This window comes from Patella vulgata, chromosome 3 (assembly GCF_932274485.2).
Source record: "Patella vulgata chromosome 3, xgPatVulg1.2, whole genome shotgun sequence".
NCBI classification, from domain to species: domain Eukaryota; kingdom Metazoa; phylum Mollusca; class Gastropoda; family Patellidae; genus Patella; species Patella vulgata.
The window spans coordinates 57804796-57819335 of record NC_065881.2 but is presented as its reverse complement, the minus strand read 5'-3'; the positions used below and the strand labels follow the sequence as shown (position 1 = coordinate 57819335).

General features: G+C 37.9%; 1 protein-coding gene across 3 annotated transcripts in view; it reads left to right on the top strand.

Annotated features, from left to right (window-relative positions):
- LOC126816534 (leucine-rich repeat and coiled-coil domain-containing protein 1) overlaps positions 1-14540 on the top strand; it is a 298988-nt gene that overhangs the window by 11911 nt on the left and 272537 nt on the right. For all 3 annotated transcript variants that reach the window (XM_050543169.2, XM_050543168.2, XM_050543172.2), the window contains exon 6: positions 620-766. In XM_050543169.2, the coding sequence (XP_050399126.1) occupies positions 620-766 (147 nt within the window). The remainder of the gene's footprint in view (positions 1-619; positions 767-14540) is intronic.

Sequence of the window (14540 nt, the reverse complement as noted above, 5' to 3'; positions counted from 1 at the left end):
TAATCTGCTGGGAATTTCATATTTTTGCGGACAATAATCCTCCGCGAATTTTATATTTTCGAGGACTTTTTTCCTCCCAGAACCTCTCTAATTCCGCAGAGTGTATATGAGAAAAATGCCACGATTTTTGAGCGGAAAAAATGCCCACAAGGACTAATTTCATACTTCCGCTCGAAGTGTACTGTACATTATTTGTACTAGTAAAATACTGGACTCGCGTGAGGCATTTCATTGCAAAAGCACGTGCAGAGTGTCTGTATTTTAAGTTGTTTAATGGTCTTGAGCTTAAGACATTGCGTAATAAAAACACTCGGGCCTACGACCCTCTTGTTGTTACAATATATTACTTAATGTCTCGCTCTCTCCCATTAAACTATGCATAATACACAGGCTCAGCCCCATATACCAATACAGACAGTTTAATTAGTTATGTGGCCTGAATGCAAACCTTGAGTCAAATATATTTATATCAGATGTTTGTAGTAAACATAAGAAATGAATAAAACAGATTAAACATTTGGTTTTAATCAGGTTGAATCTAGGCTAATCTGAGAAAACAAATTTGTATTGGTTGGTTTGTATTGTCTATGGATATAAATCTATTTACTTACATGATAAGGTTCAAGAGCCACCTGTTATGGATCTTATTACCCCAAAAATAGATGAGGCTATGGAACAGTTTAAACGACGATGTCAAACATCTTACGATACTACTACTAGTATATCAGATGTAGATAGAAGTCCTTCACAAAGAAATATTCAACAGGTATTGCCAATTTAAGATTACTTCGATAAAAGCAGGTGACTATAAAGATGGATTTGTCTGAGTCTAGGTCTATTCATCCGTCTTTCAGTTCTTTGCAATTTTTGGGGTACAATAACTCTAATTGAACTAGATTGTTCAATCTAGAGTAAGTGCTTTTTTGGTGAATCCCTTGACAGAGTTAAATGATAAACATTTTCTGCTTCAGCTGAGCAGAGATAAGTAATTTCATTGGTCAATGCTTTGGGACACAATAACCTTGATTCTAATTACATGTAAGTATGAGAGATGAATCTTGGTGTATAGTTTCATTACATCATAACCTTGTTCGGTTATAAGATTTTTCTGCTGAGTTTAACAGATTGTTAAGCAATTTTAATGATTAAGATTTTGGAGCTTGATGAAATTGATTCAAATTGAGTGAGAGTGGATTATAATTAAATGGTTTCACTGACCAGTTGTTAGTTAAATTTAAATCTTAGTTGAATATAATCCTCGAATAGAAACCGAATACACTGAGAAACAGTCATTAATAATTCAATATGAATCTCCAATGCCGAATATAACACGTGACATCGGTTAGAATTAGGTGGATAAACCAGCGATGCTAGTTTTAGTTTTAAATAGCGTTTACCGTTTTGTTATTTTCTTTTATACACATGCTGACAGAGGCTTGATTTTTAAAATATTGTCATTATTATTATTGAAAACTGTATAGCATAGTCGTATGGAATTTAATTTTAAAGCCATTTCAATTATGGTTGTCACATGATCACTGTGCCGTGTGTCTATCATGGACGAATGAATAAAAACATTGTGTTATGAAGAAATACCATAGTGCCGTATCAATTTATATTCATCGAAAAATAAAAACAATACAGTAATTTATTCAGGAATATTACTGACACGAATTTCACCCCCCCTGTGGTGGAGGGGGTGATAAGAATATACCCTTCGTATTTCCTGCGTGTCGTAAGAGGCGACTCAAAGGATCCCTGTAATGGGGCAACGTGTTTGCCGTGCGTTGCGACCCGTATCGGTGGAGAGTGGAATCCTGGTAATTGAGTGGGGATTTGGCTTGCAAGCCTCTTCTCTACAACACATTGCTTCGGCCAACAATTCACCTAGACGGGAGTTCAGAGTGGCCCACTCTGATCAATCAGCTTTGGTCGTGTTTAGCTAACAGGTAGGCGCATCTTTTCCATTATTCTATTATGTATTCAGGCATCGATATTTCCGCGCACATGCGCACGGCATGCGCAGGCACATTTGCTTTAAAAAAACTTTTTTACAGGCACATTTTTAAAGATGTAGCCGCCCAGCACAAAGAAAAAATCGAAGAAAGCCGCCCAGTCGAATTTAAACCCCTTCGTCCTTCGCTGTACACAAATTCGGCGCTCGAAATTTACCACGGCAATTAAACGGCAAAGCCATGGTAAAAGCTGACGTACGCAAACCATGTCTGTCACGGCATAATTTATTTTTGTGTGCCGTAGTAGACCCTATCATCCCAAATTAGTTTAAAGAAAGATGTATTGGTATTTTGTTTATTTATACTTAGAAGATGTGTAGGCCTAGGTCTATTCATTTTACAATTATTCTACGGTCTTTATATGTGTTTATTTGCCGTAAATAGGTCACCCAGACCAATTTACGGCACTCCAATGTTAAAGGTTTGAATGTCGTAATTGTCCAACACGTGCCTGCAAATTTTTACGATGTTTCTTATTTTATTTCTTACCTGTGTTGATCGTGGATTTGCTACGGCCCAAGAGTAGGACTAGGAGGACGATGAGAGCTTTCTCAGTTTCTGCCTGACCTGATTCTCATTCCACCGTAATAATGATTAATAATAATATTCGTGAGACACGTACAACAACTTTACAAACAAGTCAAATAATACAACGTGTTTTAATTATCAATATCTACCTGTTGTCATAATTCGTTGTACTCAAATAAAACACAAACACCGTTTTAAGAATCGTTTTAATTTTTAATCTCAAAGTAATAAAGTAATATTGAAAAAGAACCCAACAAAACAACAAATACCGAAAGGTCCTCAACTTATCTATCCAGAGAAACAGAGTGAGGCGGGACAATTTTATGCTCGGTTGGGTGGTGTCAAAAAGTGTTTAGATCCCTGTATCATTGATTTAAATTAAGTGAATTTGGTAAAATTTGAATATATAAATGGAAATTTGATTTGCACTGAACCAAATACAAAAGGCAGCAGATGCTCTGAAAATACACCAAGAAGGTTTTAATTTTCATAAAAGACCACACACCCCTCCCCAAAAAATATTGGCCCTCGCTCCGCTCGCCAAATATATTTTAACACCACTCACCAAATCTTGGCTACATCCCTGTGTTTCAGTATGACCCTGCAGGCACATTTTCAAGTGTGTGCGCAGGCACACTCAACTTTTATAGAGCCCTGAATATATTTGTTGCAGTTCTACCTTTGTGTCCTACGTGCCTACTCTAAAGCACCGGCTTGGGTCAACTGGGTAGAGTAAAATTTTAAACCTTTACTTTATCTAGGTATATCCCTGTCTGTCCTCGTAGGGCGCATGCGCTGGATATCCGCGCAGTAGCCTGCATGGATATTGCAACCCTTTGGTGGTTGAAGAACAGGCAGGGATGAATCTTTTCAATCAATCAAATGGCTTCTCAAACCAAGAAGACTCGTGCTACCAAACGTATGTCGACCGAGGAATTAGAACCATTACCAATAAAAACTTCCCAAACCTGGCCTAGATTTCTGGTCATACAAAGTACTAACAATATCAATCTTAGTAAACCATCTCCTTTTTTGATTACTAAAGGTCTTGCTGGCTTGGCTGGTGAGCCCAAAAGCGTCAAGAAAATGAGAAATGGTACTTTCTTAGTGGAATGTGCTAAAGAATCACATGCTACTTCATTATTAAAATCAAAGACTTTAGCTAACATTCCTATCAAAGTTGCACCGCATAACTCTCTAAATTCATTAGGTCTCAGGATTTAGAAGGCAGCTGTGAGGAAGAGATGATTGAAAATCTCGCCTCACAAGGTGTTACATCTGTCAAATGTATTTCCATCAGACATAATGGTAACATTATCCAAACCAACACCTATATCCTAGGATAATTAAAGTTGGTTTTCTTGCCATTCCAGTTACCATTGCGTTGCTTTCATTGTCAACGCTTTGAACACAGTAAAAATGTGTGTAAGGGGAAAGCGATGTGTGCTCGATGTGGACAAGATGGTCACGAAAGTACATCTTGTCAACTCGACCACCATTGTATTAACTGCAAAGGGCCTCATTTTGGTTATTCTAGAGAGTCCCCAATATGGAAGAAAGAAAAACAAGTTTAGCAGGTGAAAACAGAAAAAACCCATACCATATCCTGAAGCAAGGAAGCTGGTAGAGGCTGCAACCCCAACATTTACAATGTCTTTTGCAAATGCAGTCAAGCCAAAGAACACTTCCATTGCTTGCCAAACACCTGCTGAATTTCCAGCCGAGACAGAAGATTCCTCGTCTAAACAAAAACCTATTGTTCCACCTAAACCTTTTAAATAAATCTCTCGGCACTCAGGCTGTTAATAAGTCTGGGGAGTCCGAGATAGAGGAGATTGTGCCACCAACTCCTCAACCAATTGGTGGAAATCCACCCAAAATAGATAACCGCAAGGGACGTTCTGATAAAGGCGTTCCTAGAAATTCTAAATTGGCTACCTTCCGTAGTAGGAAGGGTGACGAGGATCCTGTCGGGACCTTTGACAGGTTCGGGATACAGGTCAATCCAATGGATGTTGTTGTTGAAGTACATGACCCCAAACAACATCATAGAAGTCCTGTTAAACCTCCCTGAAAATGGCTAATTCCATTATTCAATGGAATTGTCGTGGTCTTAAACCAAATTTTAATGAAGTTCAAATCTTAATTAAAAAAATTAACCCCTTAGCTATTTGTTTACAAGAAACTTTTTTAAAGAATTCAGATGTCTTATCACTCAGACATTTTGTTGCCTATCACCATTTTGCTAATGATGATGGTAGAGCACACGGTGGTGTTTCCATTTTCCTTAATGGATACATTCCGCAGAGTAAAGTCGCCCTCAACTCGCCTTTACAGGCAGTTGCAGTTAGGGTGACTCTACATATTCCCATCAGACTTTGCTCTGTATATCTTCCACCAAGTTTACATCTGAACCCCAGAGATCTTGATGACCTTGTTGCGCAACTACCTCTCCCGTTTATAATTACGGGAGATTTCAATGGTCATCATTCACTCTGGGGTAGTCCGGATGATAACAACAGAGGTAAACAAATAGCGGACTTCATTAATATTAATAATTTGTGTTTATTAAATGACGACTCGCCTACTTATCTACATCCTGCCACAGGATTTTACATGGAGGGTAAATGAAGATCTGTGTGGTTGTGACTATTGTCGAAAATTGGATCGAGATTTGTGATCCGAATAGTTTTGTTTGCTATCCGAATACTATTCGGATAATTCAGAAATGTAAACATCTTGAACAGAATCACCCCAATATTTCATATACTCGTATTTGTTTATTTTTTTTTCAATATGTGTGTCATCCGCGTCCGGTGGGAAAATCGTACTTTCGTACTTACAGTAGCTGCATATTATGACTATCCATGATATCCCAAAAATCAATGAGGTGAAGAAATTTGTGTATCACTGCCCCTCTTATTCACAACCCTCCCACATTTCATTTTGCTCAATCAACTCGAATTTAAGTAAATAAAAACACGTCAAATTTATCCCACCAAGGTCAGTCGCTTCGTTGTGACGATCTAGTGTTATTCAACCAATCAGAAAGTGAGAATACATGTGACCTAGGTCGGTATGAATAAATTTCATTGCAGAAGTCTAAACTGAGTCCTGTGTCCCGTAAAGCAACGCAGGGAATGAATATTGTTTTTTATTTCGTTGCATTGCATTAACAATTTAATACTGAACAAACGATAGTGATAATACCAAATTAAACACTCCAACGGTGAAATAATGTAGATGATTCTACTCAGCACTATATATACTATTCAAAAAAAGTAGGGGATATTTGATTTTGGGGGCATAATACTAAAATATGCAAATGACTACGAAAAAAGTCACTATAGAACCTAACAGAAGAAACATTTCCAGTTACATGTGACGCCCAAACGCACCAATAGCTACCGCATGGAATGCAGGTGATGCTTGGGATCCTCATGGGGGTCCAACCCAAGATTTGCACGACTCTGACTTTGAATGTTACAGTCATTGTGGCATTGAATTCCAGGGTGGAAACATCAGTTTAATTGTTTTAGTGACCAGAAAACAAATTTTGATATGCGTCGGCTTACCCAAAATGAAAGGTTACGTGCCCTTGGCATGCTACAGATCGGCACAACACAGGCGGTTGTGGCGCGGACGATGAATGTTTCTCAGTCTGTCATAAGCAGGCTATGGTCCAGATACCGTGATACACAATCTGTACAGGACAGACCACGCTCAGGTCGACCAAGGGCGACAACTCAAGCCCCGGATCGATTTATCCGTACCTTGGCCTTGAGAAATCGTGTCATCACAGCAAATCAGATCAGCGCTCGTCTTCAAACAGACACTGGTGTGAGAGTGAGTGGCCAGACGATTCGGAATCGACTGCATCGGGGTCACCTTCGCGCCCGACGTCCTCGCGTGATCCCTTGTTTGAGAGATCATCACATTCAGGCAAGACGTCGTTGGTGTAGGGATCGTCAACACTGGGATAATCGACGCTGGAGCAATGTGATGTTTTCAGATGAGTCAAGGTTCACTGTTGATTTTTTGGACAGACGTAGGAGGGTGTGGCGTCGTCGAAACGAGCGCTTCCAAGACGTTAACGTCATCAGACATGATCGATTTGGGGGTGGTTCTGTTATGGTGTGGGGAGGCATCACTGTTGCTGGAAGAACGGCTTTACAGGGCGTGTTACAGGCCAGTACTACCGGGACAACATCTTGGCAGTCCATGTTGTGCCGTTCACACAACGTCATGGCCGCCGTTTCATCTTCCAGGATGACAACGCAAGATGTCACAGGGCCAGGATCGTTACAGGTTACCTCCAACAACAGAACATCACCACATTACCGTGGCCAGCACTGAGTCCCGACCTCTCCCCCATCGAGCATGTCTGGGACATGCTTGGACAGAGGTTACGTCAACGTCAACAACGTCCTGCCAATGTCCAAGAACTTGCTGCTGCGTTGCAACAGGAATGGGACAATCTGGACCAAAATGACCTTAGACGTCTCATTAGGAGTATGCCACGTCGGATCAATGCTTGTTTGGCAAACAGAGGAGGATTTACCCGTTACTGACTTGGTTGTGATGCTGTGGTAACTTTGCTGTTTGACCCCGGGTATCATTTTACCCTTATAATGGTCAGTCTGTGCCTTACTTAGTCTAACGATCATTTGGAATAAATCGATGAATGTGAACTTCATTTCATTTTGTCATTTGTTTCTTCGTCAGTTTCATTAGGTGACTTTAATAACACTTAAAAATCAAATATCCCCTACTTTTTTTGAATAGTATATTTACCCAATTTTGTCATACATTATACGCCTCACTTATCAAGGATACGTTTCAAAATAAACAAATATTAAATTCAACAGAGAACGTGAAGAAAAAATAATGATTAAATATTTGTTGATATTTACTCAACACAATTATGGTATATGTATAGAATATTAGTTAATTTACTTTTGTATTATTTAAGGCTTCTCTCAGAAAGATAAGCTTGTCTACTGTACCGGGATCGAGATTTGATCGCTTAGCGGTGACGGTGTTCCCGGCCGTCAAAAATACTTGTTCCAATGGAACAGATGTAGATGGGATTCCTAAAATATCTTTTGCTAATTTGGACAACAAGGGGTACCTAAGTTCGTTAATTTTCCACCACTGAAGAGGACGTGTATCAGCAGAGCACACATCTTCAGATTTAAAACAATTAACCTCTCTTTCCGCACAACCAACTGCACAACCAATCATTTCGTTTTGGCTACAGGATCCATCTTGTACATAATCTCCCGCCAAAAAATCCAAGGCAGATTTAGTTTTTTTCGTTGGAGTGCATACATCTATATTACGATCATAATCAGAATTTGGATCAAGATCTGGAGTTATCTTTTGCAAAATAATTTCCCAAACTTTTGACCTCTGTGAATCTTTAGGCAAAAATAGCAAATGTTTGTATCTAGGGTCTAAAGCTGATGCTACTATTTGAGTGCATGCACACAATTCTTCGTCTGGTGACGATAGATATCTTTTTCTCAAAGCTGCAGAAATGGTATTTTTCATCTTAAGGACATCAGGACTATCAAGTTCATTAATTTGAAGATGCTTGTTTATTAAACCATAAACTATGGGATATACCATTCCAATAGTTGGATATTCTTGGGCACTGACAATCGTTGTTGCTATTTCAAAGGGTTTTAAATCTTTTAAAGTATCCTCCACAGTTTGATTAAGATAGACAAAAAAATAAAAGTATGTATGTTATCATGATGCCATGTGCTGATGATGGGTTCAAAGTTGCTACAATTAACTTACAGGCTATTGCCATGGCATTGGTACTATCTTCCCTCAAGGCTAGAGAAACGACCACATGTGTAGTAATTCTTTGATTGCCTGTTAAATAATCTAACTTATTTTATATTTAAAAATCCAAGGTTATGCTTTTAATTATTTATGTCAGAACAAATCATCAACCAGTTTGGAACAGGTCATTTCGTAACCTGTCAAAGTAGGGAAGGCTGAAGAAATGAAATGCCAAGAATGAATGAATTAACGAACCGTTAACATAGAATCATATCACTAATAATTTAAACTTATTTATTATGATCAAGTCTTCCGATGCCCAGCTATATTTTGCAACAGATATTTTTAATCTATAAATATTTAATAATACGTCTGTTTTTATTTGTTTTACAATTAGCCTACCCTTATACATTTTTTTAGTAGGCCTAATATTACATATTAAATGTATTATTGGCAGTTAGTTTTGAATAGATGGTTCAATGTGACTATATTATATGATCAGATATCACCTTTTTAATAGGCGGAAATAGGCCTAAGCTATTAAATTATAAGCTTAATACTCAATTTTATTTCAACTTATTATTAGAAATATAATTCTTTTGCATAAAAATAAATCTTGTGGGCCAAATAGCTAATAAGGAACAGTAATTTAGAGAAGTCACAGCCAACATGACAGAAATAAATAACACTAAGAAACATATTATTATTTTACAGGCACATTATTTTACAATATATACATGTACACAACAGTAGTTGGTTAATGCTGACCAACCAGAGATACCTTTTTAATTACATGTACCTAAAGAAGACCTTACTTAGTAAGGGATTATAAAAGTTTAATTTTAGTAACAACATTCAATACGGCATGTAGACCACTTTACCTGAAATTAACACACATTGATTAATGGATAACTTGTTTTGGAGTATATACAATAATTTGATCAGGTTTTAATAATCACAATCCCTGAAAGAAAATTAATTTGATTAATGATATTAGCAACCACTTTACCTAAAATTAACACAAATTATTAATGTTATCTTGTTGTGGAATATTTACATTGATTTGATCACATTTTAATAATCACAATGAAATTTGATTGGTATTATAAACAAAAAATTCCACTGATTCCACTTAATTAAATACGAAAAAACCCTTAGAACAAAGACTGTACAAAACCTCAACGTTCCCTTAAGGCTGACTATTTAAATTAGTGAGTAGTATTTACACTGGATGATATAGTGATTTGGAAAAGCAGGATTTGAACTATTAAGTGCACTGAATTTCAATAACAGCAGCCCTGAAAAGCAAAATAATAACCAATTATAGGGGAGGAACAATCCTTGATGTCTGTTCATCGTTGGTTTGTGTCTTGTATCGGCGCACTCTCTTGTTGCTTATATTCTTACATAATCTTTAACAGTTGTTCGTTGCTGCTTTCAACTTGTGGTCATCTGTCCTTTATGTTTAATGGACGTTTTGTCTCCCCGATATACGTACTCCCACAATGGCACTCTGTTTGATAAACAGATCCCTTTGGTTGTAGCGGTTGTGTTGGATCTAGTCTACTATTGGCTCTTAATATGTCTTTAGTGCTGTTGCTTTTTGTGAAAGTTACATCTATTTCTGGTTGTTGCATTAGTAGCCATTTGATTTGGTAGGAGACTTTGCTGTTGAAAGGAAGGAAGGAAGATTCTGACTGGGGCAGTCTGGGTTTTAGATTTAGCTACACTCAGCGACAGGGTCTTATTGATGGTGTTTGTCACAAACTTCTCTGGATAGCCGTTGAAATTTGTGAAGACATGTTTGAGATGGTCGATTTCCTTAGGCAGGCTCTCAGGATCACGATTTACCAGAGCTGAAGTTCAGAATTGCAGTCTATAGACGATAACACAAAAATCTGGTGTTGCTGTGCCTCTGGGGTTTGGGCATGCACCAAAAATAATAACAGTCATCCTTTGGGTACTATAATGAATATATACTAAACAGCAAAGAAAACTTGGTAATGTGGTATGACGTGGGATCGATGTAGCGTACTGCTGTGATGCTGCCTCCTCTCCCTGGACCAAGATTTTGGAACACTACAGGACCCACTCTCTGGTTCAGGCCGATTCCACCCCATTATGCTTGAACCTCCCCATAAGTCACGTGTCACGTTCCATGACACATTGGTCAGAATAACGCTGGCCACGTCGGCACCATATTCTGGTCCTGCCATCTGCAGTTGATATGCAATGTCGACTCTTGTCTGTGAACAGAACAGTTCTCAATTGCCTGTGTCGGCAGTTCTGGTGTTGGGCAAACTGTAGATGTTCACGTCGATGGCAAGAGGTGAGGATCGATCCACGTTAAGGTCTACGGCAATGGATGTTCTCTCTGGTGAGACCTCGGCACACTGTTTCGGTACTGATGGGTCTTCTGAGTGTTCCCACTGTCTGTCTCAGATGCCTGTGTGAAGGGATTCTGCATGTGCTGTCGCACAACATGGCGGTCTTGTCGCCTAGTGGTAACCCTTGATCTACCAGTTCAGGGGCGATCATCCGTGGTGTTGGTGGCCCGAAAGCGTTGCTGAAGCTTGTAGATGGTCCAAACATTGACTTGGAAGTGATTGGCAACGGCTTGGGTAGTGTGGCCAGTGTTGAGTCTTCCAAGCGCCTGGTTCCACTGAGCTGTCGTGAGTCGTGGCATGCTGCTGACGTTGTAGTGTGAATGATTCAACCAGGTATGAGGGTTTATTTTGTAGGGCTGGTCCCTGTGAACAGCACAAGCAGCATGAGTTACATGAAAATCATGGAGAAAACATTACCATCTCAGAAGTCAGGTTGCATTTATGAGAGCATTTACTGGGTTCAATTCTGTGTTTGGGAAGGAGCCTTATTGGTCTGGTAAAGTTGGAGGTGTGGTCACAAATATACAATAAAAACATACCAACCTGACGTTTCTTTTGCTGCTTAGTATATATGAAAAGTTTTGCAAGACGATCCATTAAGAATTGCAGCCTGAGGGTTGGGCATGCACTGAAAACAATAGTCATCATCCTTAGAGTATAAGGAATAAGTATGCAAAGTTTCAAGAACATGCGTTAAGAATTGTGGCCTGTAGTTTTCAGTGATAGTGTACCACAACATTACTGTACTTCAACTTTCTAAGCACACAAAACAAGTTTTACCTGTTTTAAAAGCAAACTTAAATTGAAACGATACTCCTTGTAGCCAAAATGAGTCTATATTCTTATTCTACATTATGGGTTGCTTTAAAATGACAAATATGAGGGGCCTAAATCTTTAATCTAATTGTCAAAGCCCAATATTCTAATTTGTGAAGTGGAATAACCATTTTTTTGTTCATTTGTGAGACAAAATAAAATTAAAACAATACACTGTAGATCCAAAATGATTGTTTATTCGTAATCTACGCAGACATTTACTCTAAATAGACATGTTTGAGGGGTATCTTCATTTGGACGTAATTTTAAAATCAGTGTGAAAAGTGAACAATTTTGATAATAGCCATTAAAACTTCATCACTGCACAGATTTCAAGTGCCAATTAAAAATATAAGCCATCAAATAAACAAGATGGACTTTAATGTTTGTTATAGAAGGATAATTGAAGTTTCATTATCAAACTTTTTATATGCCCACATTTTCATGTGGACGTATATTGTCGTCGCCCCTGTCCGTCCGTCCGTCCACAATTGTTTGTGAACAGTCTACAGGTCACAATTTTTATCCGATTTCAATGAAACTTAAAATATAGGTTTATCACCCTAAGATCTCGGTTCCTTTCGATATTGGCATGTATCGGACCGTAACTTCATGGATTATGGCCCCTGATTGTACGAAAAATCACGTTTTTAGCTTGTGAACACTGTAGAGGTCACAATTTTTATCCGATTTGGTTTTAACTTGAAATGTTTGCTTATAACCCAAAGATCTCGGTTCCTTTCGATATTCGGTCATATCGGACCGTAACTTCCTGAATTATGGCCCCTGATTGTATGAATAATCGCGTTTTTAGCTTGTGGACTCTATAGAGGTCATAATTTTTATCCGATCTAAAAAAAGGTATTATTATATCACCATCACACCCTAAGGTCGGCTGAGCTCGAATTTCGTGAAAATCGGCCCAAAACTGACAGACAAAATGGCCGCCCTTCGTTCTCAAATAGCCTAAAAATATGGTATATCAAGGTTAATGTGGACCCTATAGAGGTCACAATTTTTATCCGATTTTGTTAAAACTTGAAATGTAAGTTCAAAACACAAAGATCTCGGTTGCTTTCGATATTTGCACATATCGAATTGTAATTTCCTGAATTATGGCCCTTGATTGTAGGAAAAATCACTTTCTTTTTAGCTTGATCTCTATCTATCTCTCGAAAATGTGGGCGTATCCTGCCTGGCAGCCGCTGGTTCAGAATTTTAAACCTCTGTCCCACATGGCCAAAATTGAGGGTGAATATGGGTATATTTTGTACGTTTTCAGTGTGCATTGATTTCAAGACTGAATGTTTGGAAAAGTATATATCCCATCGGCTCAGTGTAGCACCATAAGCCTTTTTGTCAGACGTGGAGAGCGGGAATGCCAGACCGGTCGCCACATCCTACGTACGACCCATGCATCTTTTCTTACTACGTACATATTTCAGTAGCCTTGTGATCGTCTAGAATTTGTCTCTAGCTGTCTTTGCTTCTCCTTCACATTGTGTGTTTGCTTCTTACTGTATTCTTAAGACGTTTGTCTTACCAGGAATAACAATGCAACAGTTCGCCTCTACATTTTATATAGCATAGCCGAATACATGTATACTAGCACAGATTACAATACTAGCTAAAATCATTTCTCCACCCTAGCCAGCCTCGCGGCTGTCTAGGAACTCAGATGGAACCTCTCTGGAATCTAATGGAAGTCTGCTTGAAAGTTTCAAATAGATATCTTATATAGCACTCACATATATCACGCATAACAAAGCGTGTTCATGGCCCTGAACTTGTGTAATTTCTGATATGATTGGTTAAGTTAAGCCAAATGATGCAATTAGAATAATTCCACTCACGTGTAATCTGGTGGGATTTTATTGACACATGTTTTGGCTAAATAACTCTTTTTATGTGTCAACTGTCAATTACAGACTAAGTTGACTTTAGTACAATTCTACATATGTGAATATGTTTGAAACTATTAATTTGCAAAATATATTAATTAATGAATTATACTGACACCATTAATTTCAAGAGCAAAAATTCTAGCAATATTATTTACATCAGAATCTTTTGTAAATTGATGTAAGACAAACTATGCCAATTTTGGAGGTTGTGTATATAAATAGTGACTTTGCCAGAGGCTGTGGAAAACCTGAAAAAAAAGTGAATAGTTCATTTGTTCCGCATTTTGGCACCTGGTGGCACGAACAGTGTGAATCGCACATTGCATGTGATGCTAAATTCGTAATCTACACCAAAAGTTGTCTTAGATTACAAAGTTAGAGAGTTCTACTCCTGTTATGAATGTGAGTTTAGTTTAAAGCACCCGAAAACCTGAAAAAAAATACTGAATTTATGATCGGTTTCAGTACCCTAATTTTAAATGGCCATATCTCAGCGAGTGTTCGACCTAAAGAGGTATAATTTTGCAAGTAAAATATCTATATTTTCCATTTTGTTTTTAATGGACTATATATATGATTGCTCTTGAGGATCAATTGTTTATTGAATTATAGAAGTCAAAGATCTTTATTAAAAATTGAATTGTAGTTTTGTTTGTGCCCACATTTTAACGATCCTGTCGGTCTGTTCCCACTTCCTTAACCTTCAAGATATTAGTTTATTAAAAAAATAATAGATAAAGGTTACATTTGCACTTTATGATTTAAAACGACACCTTCAGTATTCGTAAGTTTTTTGATTTACAATAGACATGCACGTTCATCACAACTGATTTATTTTTGTTCACTCACATTGCTTGTCAATCAATTTGTTGATTGGTGTAGCCACTTTTGTTATTGCTTGTGTTTTAATTTATTATACATGATGATATACTACCTCTGGAATTTACCTGAAATAAAAGAAGAAAGTTTTTTGGAACATTATTTTCGTTACTGTTGCTTTTGAATACTTTAAATATCTACAAATGAAAGCTAGAGTTATACCCCTTTAAGCATATTGACAATTCTCACACCGTACCAGAAATGTGTGATTAAAACAG